The sequence below is a fragment of the Salmo salar genome, chromosome ssa19 (assembly GCF_905237065.1).
Source record: "Salmo salar chromosome ssa19, Ssal_v3.1, whole genome shotgun sequence".
Lineage (NCBI taxonomy): Eukaryota > Metazoa > Chordata > Actinopteri > Salmoniformes > Salmonidae > Salmo > Salmo salar.
Window position 1 is genome coordinate 1324720 of NC_059460.1, and position 21760 is coordinate 1346479.

Genomic DNA, 21760 nt, shown 5'->3' on the forward strand with positions numbered 1-21760 from the left:
CTATACACAGAATAATCACCCACAAATCACACACACAAACACACCCTAATATATGGGACTCTCAATCAAAGGCAGATAGACAACACCTGCCTTCAACTGAGAGTCCCAACCCCAATTAACCAAACATAGAAACACACACACCAGACTAACCATAGAATACAACCACATAGACCATCAACCAAAAACCCAGAAATACTAAATCAAACACCCTTTACACAAACACACCACCCCGAACCACATAAAACAAATACCCTCTGCCACGTCCTGACCAAACTACAAAAACAATTAACCTTATACTGGCCAGGACGTGACAGTACCCCCCCCTTAAAGGTGCTACCCCAGAAGCACCTTAAAAAATAACCCCAAGCAACACCAAAAAAAAATTCCCCTTTTCTAAAGGGAGGGAAGGGAGGGTGGCTGCCGTCAACGACGGCACTGTGCTACACCCCCCCTCCCCAACCCACCTATTTCTGGAGGTGGCTCTGGTTCCGGCCGTTCCAGGCTGTCGGGCCACTCTGGCATCGCCGAGGGGAAGTCGGACCAGTCTGGCATCGCCGGGGGGCAGTCGGGGCAGTCTGGCAGTTCGGGACAGTCTGGGCAGTCTGGCAATTCGGGACAGTCTGGGCAGTCTGGCAATTCGGGACAGTCTGGGCAGTCTGGCAATTCGGGACAGTCTGGGCAGTCTGGCAATTCGGGACAGTCTGGGCAGTCTGGCAATTCGGGACAGTCTGGCCACTCGGGCCACTCCGGCAGTTCAGGGCAGTCTGGCCACTCCGGCAGTTCAGGGCAGTCTGGCCACTCCGGCAGTTCAGGGCAGTCTGGCCACTCCGGCAGTTCAGGGCAGTCTGGCCACTCCGGCAGTTCAGGGCAGTCTGGCCACTCCGGCAGTTCAGGGCAGTCTGGCCACTCCGGCAGTTCAGGGCAGTCTGGCCACTCCGGCAGTTCAGCGCAGTCTGGCCACTCCGGCAGTTCAGCGCAGTCTGACCACTCCGGCAGTTCAGCGCAGTCTGGCCACTCCGGCAGTTCAGCGCAGTCTGGCCACTCCGGCAGTTCAGCGCAGTCTGACCACTCCGGCAGTTCAGCGCAGTCTGACCTCTCTGGCGACTGTTGACTGGCGGGCAGCTCTGACGATGACTGTTGACTGGCGGGCAGCTCTGACGATGACTGTTGACTGGCGGGCAGCTCTGACGATGACTGTTGACTGGCGGGCAGCTCTGACGATGACTGTTGACTGGCGGGCAGCTCTGACGATGACTGTTGACTGGCGGGCAGCTCTGACGATGACTGTTGACTGGCGGGCAGCTCTGACGATGATTGTTGACTGGCGGGCAGCTCTGACGATGACTGTTGACTGGCGAGGCTGGGTTGACGCACTTGTAGCCTGGTGCGTGGTGCTGGTACTGGGCTTACCAGATTATGTACACGCACCTCCAGGCTAGTGCGGGGAGCGGGAACAGGACGAGTCGGACTGGGTTGACGCACTTCCGGGTCCGCACGAGAGACAGGAGCTGGAAACCCAGGGCTATGGAGGCGCACAGTCGGTCTCGATCTTACCTCCTGCACAACCCGTCTTGGCTGGATGGAACTAGTAGCCCTGTACGAGCGGGGTGCTCGTACAGGGCAGACTGGGCTGTGCAGGGGCCTGATGGTAGCCGTGCGTAGAGCGGGAGTTGGGTAGCCTGGTCCTCGGAGGCGTACCGGCGACCAGATGCGCTGCGCAGGCATCCTCCTACCAGGCTGGATGCCCGCTCTAGCACGGCACCTGCGAGGGGCTGGAATAACGCGCACCGGACTGTGCGTGCGTATGGGTGAGATAGTGCGCTCCTCAGCGAAACATAGCGCTCTCCACCCCATACGCTCCTCCATATAACCACGGGTAGCTGGCTTCCGGCTCTTCTTACGCCTAGCCAAACTACCCGTGTGCCCCCCCAAAAAATTTCTTGGGGGTGCCTCTCGTGCTTCTCCTTCAGCGCGTACTTGGCCTCGTACCACCGCCTCTCCGCCTTGGCTGCCTCAATTTCCCACTGCGGGCGTCGATAATCCCCAGCCTGGTGCCAAGGTCCGGCCCCGTCCAGAACTTCCTCCCAGGTCCATTTCTCCCGCCAGTCCAACTCGAATTCCCTCTGCTCCTTCTTCTGCTGCTTGGTCCTTGAGTGGTGGGTGATTCTGTCACGGTTGTTGTCGGTGAATGCTCATCTTGATTTTTAATTAATCTCAAAAATGAACATACAAAATAACAAAACACAAAAAACGAACACTCGACAAATAAACAGTCTGGTAAGGCACAAGGCTATACACAGAATAATCACCCACAAATCACACACACAAACACACCCTAATATATGGGACTCTCAATCAAAGGCAGATAGACAACACCTGCCTTCAACTGAGAGTCCCAACCCCAATTAACCAAACATAGAAACACACACACCAGACTAACCATAGAATACAACCACATAGACCATCAACCAAAAACCCAGAAATACTAAATCAAACACCCTTTACACAAACACACCACCCCGAACCACATAAAACAAATACCCTCTGCCACGTCCTGACCAAACTACAAAAACAATTAACCTTATACTGGCCAGGACGTGACACGGGCCAGCTAAACTAAATAGCCCCTCTAATGGCTAATTGACCACAGGTGTCACAAAATAAAAAAAGGGAAAAGCAAAAGGGAATCGGTGGCAGCTAATAGGCCGGTGACGACGACCGCCGAGCGCCACCCAAGCAGGAGGGGGCGCCACCGTCGGTGGGAATCGTGACAAATATGCTATGCGGTTCGTAAGGATAGCGTAGCTAACAAATTGTCAGCCAACATAACATGCAATTAAACTTATTTGAAAGTCATTACTTTATTACATGGCTCAACATTTTCTTAACATTTGTCATAATTAGTTAAAGCAACGAATTTGTATCCGCTCTCGCTGCATATTTTCCACCATTTTATTCAAATTTGATAATGTTGTGAAGCCATGCCCATTTTCTGAAGAATTGCATTTTGTGCTCTAAAAGCACAGCAATAGTGTCCACTGCTTGTATACTTCATATTTTGGAAAATTTTGTACAACATCCAGTAACTTTTGGCAAACTAACTATATCCATACTATGACCAATAAATATACTACATACTCAATTTACATCACAACAGTACAGTTAGTGCGGTTAGTATTATTCGAACACTGCTTGGGAGATTAATTTACCTTTCAGCAAGACAATAAACTAAATCACAAGGCCAAATCTACACTGGAGTTGCTTACCAAGAGGACATTGAATATTCCTGAGTGGCCTGGTTACAGTTTTGACTTAAATCGGCTTGAAAATCTATGGCAAGACTTGAAAATATCTGTCTAGCAATGATCAACAGTCAACTTGACAGAGCTGGAAGAATGTTTTAAAGAATATTGAGCAAATATTGATCAATCCAGGTGTGCACAGCTGTAATTGCTGCCAAAGGTGCTTCTACAAAGTATTGACTCTAATTAGATATTTATGTATTTCATTATCAATACATTTTTCACTTTGGCGTTATGGGGTATTTTGTGTGAGAACAAAAACATATTTAATCCATTTTGAATTCAGGTTATAACACAACAAAATGTGGAATGTGGAAGTCAAGAGGTATGAGTACCTTCTGAAGGCACTGTATGTGACAGAGATGGTTGTTCTGAATTGAGTATGGTTCCCTCTCAGGGTTTATCTCTAGCCTGGGCTTGGCTGTTACACTGAATGTATGTTATGATAGTAACGTAAGAAGTATATAATAGCAGCTTGACATACTTGTACTTAGCAGTACCGTGAAACATGCACCTACTGTCTGTTTGATGTCAGGGATTCCAATGCGGAACACCATCATGGTCAGTCGAGTGTCCTCTATGGGTGCCACTGTGGTCATACTGCGCTCCATGTGAGCACGTCTTTTCTGGGTCTGAGTGGATGGGGCTGGGTGATACTGCTGCTGCTGCTTATGAGGGGCCTGATTGGACGTATAAGGGATGCCTCTATTTCCTGGATTGTCTGGCCTCAGTGTCCGGTCTCCTCTCTGCCTTCCAACCACAATGGCTGAGGGTTTACCTCCCTCCCCTTTACCTTCGCGTGATTGTCTGCCTCCCTTCATCTCAATCTCCGCGAGCCCTTCCATCCCTCCGTTCTCCTTCTCTCTACCATCCCCCTTTTTGTTATCTTGTCCCTGCTCCTCTTCCTCTTCCTCATCCTCCCCATCCTTGTCGTCCTCCCCAGGATAATAGTGTTTGTTATTTCCCAGCATCGTTTGCTGTGCAGGGTCACTGCAGAGAGGGCCGGGTGACACTGCTATTGTTGCAACGTGACATGGTTGTCCCGTGCGACATCGTTTTCACCCCCAAAAACATGCTGTGGAGGAGAGAGGGAGAGAAAGGGGTTAACTAAATAGCAAATTAACACATTTCTCAAACTGTGAGAAATAAGTCAAAAATATAAAAATATTTAGCATTTGGCATGAACAGTAGCGTAGCCATATGAACAGTAGCATAGCAATAATAACAGTAGCATAGCCATATGAACAGTAGTGTAGCCTTATGCAATAGAAGTAATAACTTATTGGTGACATTGGTTTCTCACATAGCCTGTGAGTGCTGGTACACATCGTCCATGTGCTGCCGGAAATATATGGAATAGGGCTGATGAAAGACGGCCTATATATCAACTCTATGAATATTTGCAAGTTCATTGCAGGAGAGAGAGGACATGCCATTTACTATCCCAAATGGTCAAGAGCATTGAGCACCATTGTTAAAGTAGCACTGTTTTCTCTGGTAAAACAAAATGATAACAGCAAGACTTGCACAATTTAATATGGCTTCCCTTTCATGAGCATTTGACTGAGAAATGCTATGTTCTGGTTTTCTCCATATGCTTTGTTCTGGTTTCTCTACGTGGCATAGTCTGGCTACAGGGCCTGACATCATGCAGAGTTAGATCATGTCCAAAAACTGTCTGAATGATGGTGGATGACGTTGGGATTCCCCACTGCCCCATTGGCAGTTTTGTGGTTGGAATTGGTTTGTGTTTTTGGAGCGGCTTCACTTTTGTAAAAATGTATAAAATAAAAAAATTATGAAAATGAAGGCGGTGAAACCTACATAGATGTAAATTTGTAGATCCAGACCGACAGACAGAGCTCAATAAAACATCACGAGACCACAGAGATAGTATTCATTTTAGACTCTAGTAGCAGGCACAACAAGGATAGACAACCTGCTTCTGGAAATACACAGGATTTTGAAAGAATTACAGACATGACAAAAGTGCAGACACATCACTCACATAGGGAAAATGGCAAGCATAATCGTGCATCCCGCAAAGGTGGAGGTGTTGCTAACATTTACGATTTATTTACGATGGAATAAATGTTGTGGATCTTAATGTTTTTCCTCATAATCCTGGACTATCGGACCACCATTTTATTACGTTTGCAATCGCAACAAATAATCTGCTCAGACCCCAACCAAGGAGCATCTAAAGTCATGCTATAAATTCTCAGACAACCCAAAGATTCCTTGATGCCCTTCCAGACTCCCTCTGCCTTCCCAAGGACATCAGAGGACAAAAATCAGTTAACCACCTAACTGAGGAACTCAATTTAACTTTGCGCAATACCCTAGATGCAGTTGCACCCCTAAAAACTAAAAACATTTGTCATAAGAAACTAGCTCCCTGGTATACAGAAAATACATGAACTCTGAAGCAAGCTTCCAGAAAATTGGAACGGAAATGGCGCCACACCAAACTGGAAGTCTTCCGATTAGCTTGGAAAGACAGTACCGTGCAGTATCGAAGAGCCCTCACTGCTGCTCGATCATCCTATTTTTCCAACTTAATTGAGGAAAATAAGAACAATCCAAAATTTATTTTTGATACTGTTGCAAAGCTAACTAAAAAGCAGCATTCCCCAAGAGAGGATGGCTTTCACTTCAGCAGTAATAAATTCATGAACTTCTTTGAGGAAAAGATCATGATCATTAGAAAGCAAATTACGGACTCCTCTTTAAATCTGCGTATTCCTCCAAAGCTCCGTTGTCCTGAGTCTGCACAACTCTGCCAGGACCTAGGATCAAGGGAGACACTCAAGTGTTTTAGTACTATATCTCTTGACACAATGATGAAAATAATCATGGCCTCTAAACCTTCAAGCTGCATACTGGACCCTATTCCAACTAAACTACTGAAAGAGCTGCTTCCTGTGCTTGGCCCTCCTATGTTGAACATAATAAATGGCTCTCTATCCACCGGATGTGTGCCAAACTCACTAAAAGTGGCAGTAATAAAGCCTCTCTTGAAAAAGCCAAACCTTGACCCAGAAAATATAAAAAAACTAATCGGCCTATAATCTTCCATTCCTCTCAAAAATTTTTGAAAAAGCTGTTGCGCAGCAACTCACTTCCTTCCTGAAGATAAACAATGTATACGAAACGCTTCAGTCTGGTTTTAGACCCCATCATAGCACTGAGACTGCACTTCTGAAGGTGGTAAATGACCTTTTAATGATGTCAGACCGAGGCTCTGCATCTGTCCTCGTGCTCCTAGATCTTAGTGCTGCTTTTGATACCATCAATCACCACATTCTTTTGGAGAGATTGGAAACCCAAATTGCTCTACACGGACAAGTTCTGGCCTGGTTTAGATCTTATCTGTCGGAAAGATATCAGTTTGTCTCTGTGAATGGTTTGTCCTCTGACAAATCAACTGTAAATTTCGGTGTTCCTCAAGGTTCCGTTTTAGGACCACTATTGTTTTCACTATAAATTTTACCTCTTGGGGATGTCATTCGAAAACATAATGTTAAATTTTACTGCTATGCAGATGACACACAGCTGTACATTTCAATGAAACATGGTGAAGCTCCAAAATTGCCCTCGCTAGAAGCCTGTGTTTCAGACATAAGGAAGTGGAAGGCTGCAAATGTTCTACTTTTAAACTCGGACAAAACAGAGTGCTTGTTCTAGGTCCCAAGAAACAAAGAGATCTTCTGTTAAATCTGACAATTAATCTTGATGGTTGTACAGTCGTCTCAAATAAAACTGTGAAGGACCTCGGCGTTACTCTGGACCCTGATCTCTCTTTTGAAGAACATATCAAGACTGTTTCAAGGGCAGCTTTTTTCCATCTACGTAACATTGCAAAAATCAGAAACTTTCTGTCCACAAACGATGCAGAAAAATGAATCCATCCTTACTTACGTTACTTCTAGGTTGGACTACTGCAATGCTCTACTTTCCGGCTACCCGGATAAAGCACTAAATAAACTTCAGTTAGTGCTAAATACGGCTGCTAGAATCCTGACTAGAACCAAAAAATCTATTCATATTACTCCAGTGTTAGCCTCGCTACACTGGCTTCCTGTTAAGGCAAGGGCTGATTTCAAGGTCTTACTGCTAACTTACAAAGCATTACATGGGCTTGCTCCTACCTATCTTTCCGATTTGGTCCTGCCGTACATACCTACACGTACGCTACGGTCACAAGACGCAGGCCTCCTAATTGTCCCTAGAATTTCTAAGCAAACAGCTGGAGGCAGGGCTTTCTCCTATAGAGCTGGAATAGTCTGCCTACCCATGTGAGAGATGCAGACTCAGTCTCAACCTTTAAGTCTTTACTGAAGACTCATCTCTTCAGTGGGTCCTATGATTGAGTGTAGTCAGGCCCAGGAGTGTGAAGGTGAACGGAAAGGCTCTGGAGCAACGAACCGCCCTTGCTGTCTCTGCCTGGCCGGTTCCCCTCTCTCCACTGGGATTCTCTGCCTCTAACCCTATTACAGGGGCTGAGTCACTGGCTTACTGGTGCTCTTCCATGCCGTCCCTCGGAGGGGTGCGTCACTTGAGTGGGTTGAGTCACTGACGTGGTCTTCCTGTCTTGGTTGGCGCCCCCCCTTGGGTTGTGCCATGGCGGAGATCGTTGTGGGCTATACTCGGCCTTGTCTCAGGACGGTAAGTTGGTGGTTGAATATATCCCTCTAGTGGTGTGGGGGGCTGTGCTCTGGCAAAGTGGGTGGGGTTATATCCTTCCTGTTTGGCCCTGTCCGGGGGTATCATTGGATGGGGCCACAGTGTCTCCTGACCCCTCCTGTCTCAGCCTCCAGTATTTATGCTGCAGTAGTTTATGTGTCGGGGGCTAGGGTCAGTCTGTTATATCTGGAGTATTTCTCCTGTCTTATCCGGTGTCCTGTGTGAATTTAAGTATGCTCTCTCTAATTCTCTCTTTCTCTCTTTCTCTCTCTCGGAGGACCTGAGCCCTAGGACCATGCCTCAGGACTACCTGACATGATGACTCCTTGCTGTCCCCAGTCCACCTGGCCGTGCTGCTGCTCCATTTTCAACTGCTCTGCCTGCGGCTATGGAAACCTGACCTGTTCACCGGACGTGCTACCTGTCCCAGAACTGCTGTTTTCAACTCTCTAGAGACAGCAGGAGCGGTAGAGATACTCTCAATGATCAGCTATGAAAAGCTAACTGACATTTACTCTTGAGGTGCTGACTTGTTACACCCTCGACAACTGTGAATATTATTATTTGACCATGCTGGTCATTTATGAACATTTGAACATCTTGGCCATGTGCTGTTATAATCTCCACCCGGCACAGCCAGAAGAGGACTGGCCACCCCTCATAGCCTGGTTCCTCTCTAGGTTTCTTCTTAGGTTTTGGCCTTTCTAGGGAGTTTTTCCTAGCCACCATGCTTCTACACCTGCATTGCTTGCTGTTTGGGGTTTTAGGCTGGGTTTCTGTACATGTAAGAAGGGCTATATAAATACATTTGATTTGATTTGATGAATAGGGTAAATAGGGTCTAGGGTTTGTGTGTCAGCACCATTGAATGCCAGTTGCTGGAAGTATGTTTGATGCATGCAAATCAATAAGGTCTGTTCATGTCTCAGAGCCCAAACAGGAAGCACGCCCATTGAACAGTTGTGGTGTAAAGTAAGCGAGTGAAAAAGAGGGTTGAGCATGTGGGGAAAGTGATTCCCAAGGAGCCAGTAAGTGACAAGGATGGCCACTTCACCATGAGCAACGGTCTGTCAGAGGAAGTGAGGCTGGCATGCCAGGGAGATGAGCGGCCGGCTGGAGAATGGTGGTGAGGGGCAGAAGGAAATGTGTCACAAACCACTTCAGTAAGCACACATACAGTGCATTCGGGAGGTGGTAAGACCCCTTGACGTTTTCCACATTTTGTTACGTTACAGCCTTACTCTAAAATGGATTAAATTATTATTTTTTTCCTCATGAATCTACACACAATACCCCATAATGACAAAGCAAAAACAAGATGAGACATTTTTTGCAAATTTATTATAAATAAAAAACTGAAATATCACATTTACCTAAGTATCCAGACCCTTTACTTAGTACTTTGTTGAAGCACTTTTGGCAGCGATTACAGCCTTCAGTCTTCTTGGGTATGCCGCTACAAGCTTGGCACACCTGTATTTCGGAGTTTATCCCATTCTTTGCAGATCCTCTCAAGCTCTGTCAGGTTGGACGGGGAACGTCGCTCACAGCTATTTTCAGGTCTCTCCAGAGATGTTGAATCGTGTTCAAGTCCGGGCTCTGGCTGGGCCACTCAAGGACATTCAGAGACTTGTCCCGAAGCCACTCCTGTGTTGTCTTTATTTGGTGCTTAGGGTCGTTTGTCCTGTTAGAAGGTGAACCTTCGCCCCAGTCTGAGGTCCTGAGCGCTCTGGAGCAGGTTTTCAGCAAGGATCTCTCTGTACTTTGCTCCGTTCCCTCGATCCTGACTGGTCTCCCAGTCCCTCCCCACAGCATGATGCTGCCACCACCATGCTTCACCGTAGGGATGGTGCCAGTTTTCCTCCAGACATGACGCTTGGCATTCAGGACAAGGAGTTCAATCTTCGTTGGTCTGAGAGTCCTTTAGGTGCCCTTTGGAAAACTCCAAGCAGGCTATAATTTTTACTGAGGAGTGGCTTCCATCTGGCCACTCTACCATAAAGGCCTGATTGGTGGAGTACTGCAGAGATTGTTGTCCCTCTGGAAGTTTGTCCCATCTCCACAGAGGAACTTTGGAGATCTATCAAAGTGACCATCGGGTTCTTGGTCACCTCCCTGACCAAGGCCCTTCTCCCCCGATTGCTCAGTTTGACAAGGCGGCCAGCTCTAGGAAGAGTATGGGTGGTTCCAAACTTGTTTCATTTAAGAATGATGGAGGCCACTGTGTTCTTGGGGGACCTTCAGTGCTGCATAAATGTTTTGATACTCTTCCCCAGATCTGTGCCTCGACACAATCCAGTCTCAGAGCTCTACGGACAATACCTTCGACCTCATAGCTTGGTTTTTGCTCTGACATGCACTGTCAACTGTGGGACCTTCTATAGACAGGTGTGTGCCTTTCCAAATCATGTCGAATTTTCCACAGGTGGACTTAGGTGAATCAAGAAACATCTCAAGGATGATCAATGGAAACAAGATGCACCGGAGTAAAACTTTTCGAATCTCATAGCAAAGGGTCTGAATACTTATGTAAATAAAGTATTTATATTCTTAATTTTTTTTAAATTTGCAAACATTTCTAAAAACCTGTTTTCGCTTTGTCATTATGGGGTATTGTGTGTAGATTGATGAGGAAAATAAATAATTCCATCAATTTTAGAATAAGGCTGTAACGTAACAAAATATGGAAAAAGTCAATACTGAATACTTTCCGAATGCACTGAACAAAAATATAAACGCAACATGTAAGGTGTTGGTCCCATGTTTCACGAGCTGAAATAAAATATCCCAGAAATGTTCCATGCGCACAAAAAGCTTATTTCTCTCAAACTTTGTGCACAAATTTGTTTACATCCCTGTTTTTAAGCATTTCTCCTTTGCCAAGATAATCCATCCACCTGACACATGTGGCTTTTCAAGAAGCTGATTAAACAGCATGATCCTTGCACAGGTGCACCTTGTGTAGGGACAATAAAAGGTCACTCTAAAATGTGCAGTTTTTTCACACAACACAATGCCACAGATGTGTCAAGTTTTGAGGGAGCGTATATTTGGCATGCTGACTGCAGGAATGTCCACCAGAGCTGTAGCCAGAAAATTGAATGTTGATTTCTCTACCATTAGCCGCCTCCAATGTCGTTTTAGAGAATTTGGCAGTACATCCAACCGGCGTCACAACCACAGACCACGTGTAACCTCGCAAGCCCAGGACCTCCACATCTGGCTTCTTCACCTGTGGGATCATCTGAGACCAGCCACCCAGACAGCTGATGAAACTGTGGGTTTGCACAACCAAATAATTTCTGCAAAAACTGTCTGAAACCATCTCAGAGAAGCTCATCTGGGTGCTTGTCGTCCTCACCAGGGTCTTGCCCTGACTGCAGTTCGGCGTCGTAACCGACTTCAGTGGGCAAATGCTCACTTTTGATGGCCACTGGCATGCTGGAGAAGTGTGCTCTTCGCGGATTAATCCTGGTTTCAACTGGCAGATGGCAGACAGCATGTATGGTGTACTGTGGGCGAGTGGTTTGCTGATGTCAATGTTGTGAACAGAGTTCCCCATGGTGGCGGTGGGCAGGCATAAGCTACGGACAACAAAAACTATTGGATTTTATCTATGGAAAATGTAATGCACAGAGATTCCGCGATGAGAACCTGAGGCCCATTATCGTGCCATTCATCTGCCGCCATCACCTCATGATAATGCAGCGCCCCATGTTGCAAAGATCTGTACACAATCCCTGGAAGCTGAAAATGTCCCAGTTCTTCTATGGCCTGCATACTTACCAGACATGTCACCCATTGAGCATGTTTGGGATGCTCTGGATCGACATGTACGACAGCGTGTTTTCCAGTTCCCGCCAATATCCAGCAATTTCACACAGCCATTGAAGAGGAGTGGGACAACATTCCACAGGCCAGAATCAACAGCCTGATCAACTCTATGCGAAAGAGATGTGTTGCACTGCATGACGCAAATGGTGATCGCACCAGATACTGACTGGTTTTCTTAAGGTATCTGTGACCAACGTATGCTTATCTGTATTCCCAGTCATTTGAAATCCATAGATTAAGGACTAATGAATTTATTTCAATTGACTGATTTCCTTATATCAAATGTAACTCAGTAAAATCTTTGAAATTGTTGCGTTTATATTTTTGTTCAGTGTACACTAGAGAGGGGGGCTCAATGAAAAACATTGCAAGGGCCACAGTATATGTACTAAATCAAATAAATAATCTATCAAATACAGTGGGTCACCACCCACTTTCAAAATATTCACCTATTCTGGCTTTATTTACACACAGTATCCCACAATATCCAAGTAAAAAAATATATATAATAATATCTGAAAATGTATTCAAATTAAAACTGTAAAATACCCTATTTGGATAAGTGCCCCTTAAAATTGCAATTGCAAACTTGCTGAGGTATAACCAACCACCTTCCAGATCACAAAACAAGCTAATTGTATTCCATCTGTGATCCATTGTAGTGACTTTGATTAGTTCAGAATAAAAGCAGTTGTTCATAGAGGAGTCTTCTGCTTGGTAGTGCAATTCAAAGCAAAGAATCCACTATGGGCAGAAAGGTACTTTCAAAAGATCTACAGTACGAGATAAAGTTGTGGAAAGGCAAAAGTTAGGGGATGGATATAAAAACATTTCAAAGCCTTTGTCTATCCCTTGGAGCACAGTTAAGACCATTATTAATTAGTGGAAGGCGTATGGCACCACCCAGAACCTGCATAGATCAGGCCGCCCCTCCAAACTGGATGACCGGGCAAGGAGGAGACTGATCAGAGGCTACCAAGAAGCCAAGTGACTTTGAAGGAGCTTCAGGCCTTTATGGCAAAGACTGGTCAATGTGTGCATGTGACCACAATATCACAAGCGCTCCACAAATCTGACCTCTATGGGAGGGTGGTAAGAAAAAAAAACACTCCTCAAAAAAAGCCACATCAAGTCTTGTTTGAGCTTTGCCAAAAAGCACATTGTAGATTCTGAGGCAATGTGGCAAAAGGTGCTGTGGTCAAAATTGAACTTTTTGGCCTGAACACAAAACCACATGTCTGGCGACAATCCAATACATCTTTCCACCCAAAGAACACCAAGCCTACTGTAAAGCACGGCAGTGGCAGCATCCTGTTGTGGGGTGTTTCTCTTCAGCAGGGACTGGAGCACTTGTCAGGATAGAAGGGAAAATGGACAGTGCAAAATATCGCCAGATTCTTGAAGAGAACCTGCAACTCTCTGCCAGGAAGTTGAAAATGGGAAGATGGTTCACGTTTCAACATGACAATGACCCAAAGCACAACGCCAAAGCAACCGTACAGAGGCTGAAGGACAAGAAGGTGAATGTCCTTCAGTGGCCTAGTCAGAGCCCCGAACTAAATCCCATAGAGAATGACTTGAAGAGTGCAGTCCATGAGCGGTCACCATGCATTTTGACTCAGCTTGAACAATTCTGCAAGGAAGAATGGGCAAATATTGCACAGTCTAGGTGTGCAAATTTAGTAGACGCGTTTTCAAAGAGACTCATGTCTGTAATTCAAGCAAAAGTGCTTCCACCAAGAATTAACTCAGGGGGGTGTTCACTTATCCAAATAGGGTATTTTACTGTTTTAATTGTAATTCATTTTCAGTTTTTTTATTTGTATTTTTTTACTTTGATATTGTGGGTTAATGTGTGTAAATAAAGCTGGAAAATAAATGATTTGATGTGTTTTCATTTCAGGCTGTAAGGCAAGAAAATGTGAACATTTTGAAAGGGGGTGGTGACTTTCTATACCCACTGTATGTATACTGATCAAAAATATTAACGCAACATGCAACAATTTCAACGGTTTTACTGAGTTACAGTTCATATAAGGAAATCAGTAATTTTAAATAAATAAATTAGGCCCTAATCTATGGATTTCACATGACTGGGCAGGCTCACAGCCATGGGTGGGCATTGGAGGGCATAGGCCCACCCAGTGGGGAGCCAGGCCCAGCCAATCAGAATGAGATTTCCCCACAAAATGGCTTAATGACAGATAGAAATACTCCTCAGTTTCATCAGCTGTCCGGGTGGCTGGTCTTAAACGATCCCACAGATGAAGAAGCCGGATGTGGAGGTCCTTCGCTGGCATGGTTACATGTGGTCTGCGGATGTCAGGCCGGTTGGACGTACTGCCAAATTTTCTATAACGAAGTAGGCGGCTTATGATAGAGAAATTAACATTCAATTATCTGGCAACAGCTCTGTTGGACATTCCTGCAGTCAGCATGCCAATTGCCCGCTCCCTCAAAACTTGACACATCTGTGGCATTATGTTGTGTGCCAAAACTGCACATTTTAGAGTGGCCTTTTTATTGTCCCCATCACAAGGTGCACCTGTGTAATGATCATGCTTTTTAATTAGCTTCTTGATATGGATGGATTATCTTGGCAAACGGCAAATGCTCACTAACAGGGATTGACAGTAAACAAATTTGTGCACAAAATTTGAGAGAAATACGTTTTTTGTGTGTATGGAACATTTCTAGGATCTTTTATTTCAGCTCATGAAACATGGGTTTAACACAGGTTGCATTTATATTTTATTCAACAAAAATGTTGAATAAAAGTGTACACTCCAGGCAAATAACCTGTACCAGTAGCTTAGAAATGCAGGAAACTACCTATGAAATGAACCAAAACAATCCAACCCAAACTAACTCTCATGCAATATTAAGCTACCGTTCATCGTAAACTCTAGTTGTTGTTGGCGGCATTAGATCCGCCATTCCCGAACCAAGCCTCGTATTAACGGTGATGGCTTCTATAATTCGCACGTTGCTAAACCGCAGCATGTTAGCCTAACGCTTACAAGGCTTTAGGAGGTTAACACCATCACACAATTAACCAGGGTGGACGGAGAGGGCTGATTTATGTACATTGTCTCATTAAATATTTAAGAACTTGCGAGTCTGCACTGGAAGAGATAAGAGAAGAAGGACAGGCAGAGGGTAGACAGGCCAATGGAGCGTCAAAGAACAAACTAATTGGGGAGAGAAAGCACAGGGGGAATACATGAGAGAGAAAGAGAAAGAGATGTATTTAGCATAAAGCAGAGTAATCAGATAGAGGGAGAAAGAGAGAGAGAACAATTGGGGGGATTGGAAAGGTGTCAAAAGACAGTTGAAGAGCCCTGGGATATAAGAGTGTTTGGATGAGCAGGGTGTGAGAGAAAGAACTGGTTAGCAACCAAGGAACGTAAGAGTTGGTAAGTGAAATAGGCCTATATCACAGGTTTGAGCTACATTTACACCACAATAGCTACTGAAGCCTCATGAACCTCCCAATACAAGGATAAAGCTCCCTTCTGATTTAAAAAACTGACATCACACTTGTTGGCTTGCATGACTAATAGTACGTGGAGGGCCCCAATGGATTGAAAACAGTGAGAGCTTAGCACCATCTGAAGATGGTGTTTTTGAAAGACAGACACTGAAGTTGGGGAGAGGAAAAGCTGAATGATCTGAAAATTAGGGCCTACAGGTCTGAACTCAGATCAGCACCAGAAACCCTGGTGGAAACCTGGAGAAAGGGCATGGGGCCGAAACAGGGTATTTGACTGTGATATGGGGGAACTGAACATATGGGTTCACTGAGGTGTGTAGAAGCCAAGAGGAGAGAGAAGGAGTTGAAAATAAGAGGAAGATCAGAGGAGGATTAATCATGATAACGAGGACAGAGATAAATTGCCCTCTTTCAGTGCCCAGGAAGCAAAGATGGATGGATGGATAGATTTCGAGAAAGGTTTAATGATATCTTTTTCTTACATCTTTCTTTTCCTCTTTGCGTTGGAGGATAGGATCTAGATCTCATCACTTGCAACAAAGTCACCATGACTTTGGGCTGGCATTGACATCTGACCCCCCCCCCCCTCAGTAGCTGTGTAAAAAAATTGTACAATACATGATAAATAAAACAAATCTTGAAAGATAGTTTAACATTGCCTTACAAGTCAACACCAGAATACACCACAACTACATGCTATATCATGCACATGTGTGCTGTCAGACATTATATCTTACACCTGTTAGCAACACTCCTCTCTACATAGACAGATGGTCGATCAGTAACTGGCATGTCACATTTGAGTTAAGTCTAAGTCTAGATCTAGGGTTTTCTCCTTTTTTGGGTCGATCTCAAGGGAATGGTCATAAATACGGTCACAGCGCAGAGCATTTTTTAGGCCTTAAAGACGCGTTCCACTCTCTCTCACACTCGCGCTCTCGCTCTCTCTCTCTCCTCTCCCTCACTCTCTCTCTATGTAGGACAGAGCGTGAGTATAGATATATTTTCAGTGTATTGGTCCCCAGAAACTAGAATTGGAGAGTATCCAAGGAACAGATTGTCCCACTTTTGAGTCCTACGAAAGTAGAGCGGCCAAGTTCTGTCCTCCATATCCCTCTCTTTCACTAGATCTCCATCCTTCAACCTCTTTCACTCTGATAGTCCCCTCTACTTAAGCATGAGACATTTAGGAATGTGCCGTAGGTCTATTACCACATCAGAGAGACTGACAGAATTAACACTTCTAATGAGAAAGGGGGCTTTGATAAGTTATATGGGAGGTACCTACGAGTGGATCATTGGCCATTGAAGTGGGGAGTGGTCAGAGTTATCAGAGCGCTTACCTATATAGCTACTCCCATGAGAGAAGATGGGGAGGAGGAGCTAAACTTCAGTAGATCATTTCTAAAGGGCGGTACTCAATACAGGAAGACCGCAAACACTCAGGGAAGTAAATTTTAACTCCTTGAGGGCCATGTTGTATGCTAGCTATGTTTCTGACTTCTGGTTCCTAATAAACCAAAGAAGCACTTGATGCAAAAATTATATTATTGTTGAGATGTGAGACAGTCAACCGTCTAAAATGTATCAATTTTCAGGTTTTGCAGGTAAATACAATTAAATGTTGGTCAAAAATAAATTTCTGCTGCCTTAATTAATTTTCAAATTAGATAAGAACACATAATAATAGTATAATTCACCATCCTCTACCATGATTCGCTTACCGTCATTTCACAGGAAAATTAAATGATCGCCTCTCCAAAACAATTGTGTTTCATTAATCAAACAGAATGTTAGATGATAATCAAACTGTTACTCAAACAGACATCTTATCATTAATTAAGTGGTTGATTAAAATAATTATCCCGAGCCTACACTCCTCGGTAAACAATTCCCAACTCTTTGATCTACTCTGAAGCCTCCCCATCCTCCAACTCCACTTCACCAAGGGCCATCCTTTTCTGGAAACATCTAGCTATCCTCAAAAGGTTAGAGAAAGGCTGACAAGGTTTCAAATACAGATAGCTCAGAATCACACTCACAGACAGACTCCTCTGTCCTGAGTGTAGCTAGAAAGCAGCTAAGGTGTCAGACCACTTAATCTGGCTGGCAGTGGTCTGGTGCAGATCAAAAGCGGCGCTCTCTCCTTCCCCACCAGACTGGGTATAAATGGGTCAGGTGGAATGTGTGTTGAGTGCCTTGCCTGCCCGGGCTAGGCTATACTTGGTGGGGAGGGTGGGTAGCCTACTGTGCAGGGCACATTTTAGCTGTAATGTCCCCAGTGATATTGTTGAAAGCTCTTTTTCTACCAAAATGTTGTTCTTGAGCTTTCCAGCTGATTACTTTGTTACATTTATAATTACAACTTTTAAATAAAATGCATAGCATACATTTTTCTAGTAATATTGTGCAGACTGCAGACGCTGTAATGTGATCTTATAACAAACCAATGCCGTCATCAAATGTTCCCTCAAGAAATTAGATGAACGAATCAATCTCTGGGGCTTTCCATTTGGAAAAATCCATTATTTTCCAATGAAAAACATTTGTTGGGTGGGGTGGTAGTATATACAGTATATACACATGGCTGGCACGCTTTGACAGAGTGCATTAAAATGCCATGAAAGAGCATTTGAACATCAAAGGGATCTCTGCTGCAGGATTCCTACTGTTTCACATCCACAGCGGAAACACAGAAACACAGAGGGGCAGTGGAAATATATATGTCTCTACACAACAGTTCATCCCAGTGTACCCATTATCATGTGTATATTCCAAGGGCACGTTTTACTCTTCAGACATCATCGCATATTCTTCACTAAAGATCCGAGGCCTAAAGCCCTAGAAAAGCAGGCAATGGACAATAGCAGCATGAAAAAAAAACTCAGGTTGAGAGAAAGGAAAGAAAATAACCCTTATCCGGTTCGTTTTGATTATGGATCATCATGGCCATATATTCAATGAATCTGAGTGACAGACTCACTTAATACACCACATGACAAAAAGCATGTGGACACCTGCTCGTTGAACATCTCATTCCAAAATCATGGGCATTAATATGGAGTTGGTCCCCTGTTTGCTGCTATAACAGCCTCCACTCTCCTGGGAAGGCTTTACACTGTTGGAACATTGTTGTGGGGACTTGTTTCCATTCAGCCACAAGAGCATTAGTGAGGTTGGGCACTGATGTTGAGCGATTAGGCCTGACTCGCAGTCAGTGTTCCAATTCATCTCAAAGGTGTTCGATGAGGTTGAGGTCAGGGCTCTGTACAGGCCAGTCAAGTTCTTCCACACTGATCTTGACAAACCATTTCTGTATGGACCTCGCTTTGTGTATGGGGTAATTGTCATGCTGAAACAGGAAAGAGCCTTCCACAAACTGTTGCCACAAAGTTGGAAGTACAGAATCATCTAGAATGTCACTGTATGTTGTAGCGTTAAGATTTCCCTTCACTGGAATTAAGGGGCATAGCCAGAACCATGAAAAACACCCCCAGACCATTATTCCTACTCCACCAAACTTTACAGCTGGCACTATGCATTTGGGCAGGTAGCATTCTCCTGGCATCCGCCAAACCCAGATTCGTCCATCGGACTGCCAGATGGTGAAGCGTGATTCATCACTCCAGAGAAGGCCTTTCCATTGCCCCAGAGTTCAATGGCGGCAAGCTTTACACCCCTACAGCTGGCGCTGGCAATCGCATTTTGATCTTGTGTGCGGCTGCTCGGCCATGGAAACCCATCATGAAGCTCCCAACGAACAGTTATTGTGCTGGTGTTGCTTCCAGAGGCAGTTTGGAACTCAGTAGTGAGTGTTGCAACTGAGAACAGTTGATTTTTACACGCTACATGCTTCAGCACTCGGCGTTCCCGTTCTGTGAGCTTGTGTGGCCTACTGCTTTGCGGCTGAGACGGTGTTGCTCCTAGACATTTCCACATCACTATTACAGCACTTAAAATTGACCGTGCTAGCTCTAGCAGGGCAGAAATTTGACGAAGTGACTTGTTGGAAAGGTGGCATTCTATGACAGTGCCAAGTTGAAAGTCACTGAGGTCTTCAATAAGGCCATTCTACAGTACTACCAATGTGACTATGGAGATTGCATGGCTGTGTGCTTGATTTTATATACTTGTCAGCAACGGGTGTGGCTGAAATGGCAGAAACCACTAATTTGAAGGGGTGTCCACATACTTTTGTGTATATAGTGTACAGTTGAAGTCAAAAGGTTACATACACTTAGGTTGGAGTCATTAAAACGAGTTTTTCAACCACCACAAATTTCTTGTTAACAAACTATAGTTTTGGCAAGTCGGTTAGGACGTCTACTTTGTGCATGACACAAGTCATTTTTCCAAAAATTGTTTACAGACAGATTATTTCACTTGTAATTCACTGTATCACAATTCCAGTGGGTCAGAAGTTTACATACACTAAGTTGACTGTGCCATTAAACAGCTTGAAAAATTCCAGAAAATGATGTCCTGGCTTTAGAAGCTTCTGATAGGCTAATTGACATAATTTCAGTCAATTGGAGGTGTACCTGTGGATGTATTTCAAGAACTACTTTCAAACTCAGTGCCTCTTTGCTTGACATCATGGGAAAATCAAAAGAAATAAGCCAAGACCTCCTTGGGAGCAATTTCCAAACGCCTGAAGGTACCACGTTCATCTGTACAAACAATAGTATGAAAGTATAAACACCATGGGACCACGCAGCCGTCATACCGCTCAGGAAGGAGACGCGTTCTGTCCCCTAGAGATGAACGTACTTTGGTGCGAAAAGTGCAAATCAATCCCAGAACAACAGCAAAGGACCTTGTGAAGATGCTGGAGGAAACGGGTACAAAATTATCTATATCCACAGTGAAACGAGTCCTATATCGACATAACCTGAAAGGCTGCTCAGCAAGGAAGAAGCCACTGCTCCAAAACCGCCATAAAAAAGGCAGACTACGGTTTGCAACTGCACATGGGGACAAAGATTGTACTTTTTGGAGAAATGTCCTCTGGTCTGGTGAAACAAAAATATAACTATTTGGCCATAATGACAATCTTCACGTTTGGAGGAAAAAGGGGGAGGCTTGCAAGCCGAAGAACACCATCCCAACTGTGAAGCACGGAGGTGGCAGCATCATGTTGTGGGGGTGGTTTGCTGCAGGAGGGACTGGTACACTTCACAAAATAGATGGCATCATGAGGGAGGAAAATGATGTGGATATATTGAAGCAACATCAGCCAGGAAGTTAAAGCTTGGTCGCAAATGTCACGTCCTGATCAGTGAAAAGGGTCATTTGCCATAGTAGAATGGTCAGGGCGTGGCAGGGGGGTTGTTTTGTGTGTTTGGGGTTTGTTTGTTTCCAGGGGAATGTGTTCTAGTTTTCATTTTCTATATTTCGTTTTCCAGGTTTGGCCGAGTATGGTTTCCAATCAGAGGCAGGTGTCTTTCGTTGTCTCTGATTGGAAGCCATACTTAGGCAGCCTGTTTTCCTTTGGGTTTTGTGGGTGGTTATTTTTCGTATAGTTAGTACCTTATGGAGCTGTCGTTTGTCGTTTGTTTAAGTGTTCTCTTTAAAAAAATAAAAGAAGATGAGCACTCTACACGCTGCGCCTTGGTCCAATCCTTTCGATGATTGTGACAGCTAATGGGTCTTTCAAATGGAGAATGGCCCCAAGCATGCTTCCAAAATTGTGTCAAAATGGCTTAAGGACAACAAAGTCAAGGAATTGGAGAGGCCATCACAAAGCCCTGACCTCAATCCTATAGAAAATGTGTGGGCAGAAGTGAAAAAGCGTGTGCGAGCAAGGAGGCCTACAAACCTGACTCAGTTACACCAGCTCTGTCAGGAGGAATGGGCCAAAATTCACCCAACTTATTGTGGGAAGCATGTGGAAGGCTACGCGAAACGTTTGACCCAAGTTAAGCAATTTAAAGGCAATGCTACCAAATACTAATTGAGTGTATGTAAACTTCTGACCCCCTGAGACTGTGATGAAAGAAATAAAAGCTGAAATAAATCATTATCTCTACTATTATTCTGACATTTCACATTCTTAAAATAAAGTGGTGATCCTAACTGACCTAAGACAGGGGATTTTTACTAGGACTAAATGTCAGAAATGTTGAAAAACTCAGTTTAAATGTATTTGGCTAAGGTGTATGTAAACTTCCGACTTCAACTGTATGTAGCCTCTGCCTGTTAGCACAAAGGGTTCTGTATGCATTTTTGAGGAACTGAGGCATACAAGATCCTAATAAATGTTGTCAGATATAGCTTAAAACAGGGGGACTATGATGATGCCAGAGAGAGGTATGAGTGTGAGACGTGATTATCGGCTCTTGTTAAGGTTTGTTCTGTAACTCACTAATGTAACACAATTACAGTGTTTCCCTTATAATCATTTAGGGGAAAGCAGGCCACTCCCCAAAAAATGATCACCTTTTTT

General features: G+C 44.5%; 1 protein-coding gene across 1 annotated transcript in view; it reads right to left on the reverse strand.

Annotated features, from left to right (window-relative positions):
- Window positions 1-21760, reverse strand: part of LOC123729044 (SH3 and multiple ankyrin repeat domains protein 1) — a 44365-nt gene that overhangs the window by 15581 nt on the left and 7024 nt on the right. Inside the window, exon 2 of the mRNA XM_045702874.1 lies at window positions 3821-4377. Within this exon, the coding sequence (XP_045558830.1) occupies window positions 3821-4273 (453 nt within the window). The 5' untranslated portion in view covers window positions 4274-4377. The remainder of the gene's footprint in view (window positions 1-3820; window positions 4378-21760) is intronic.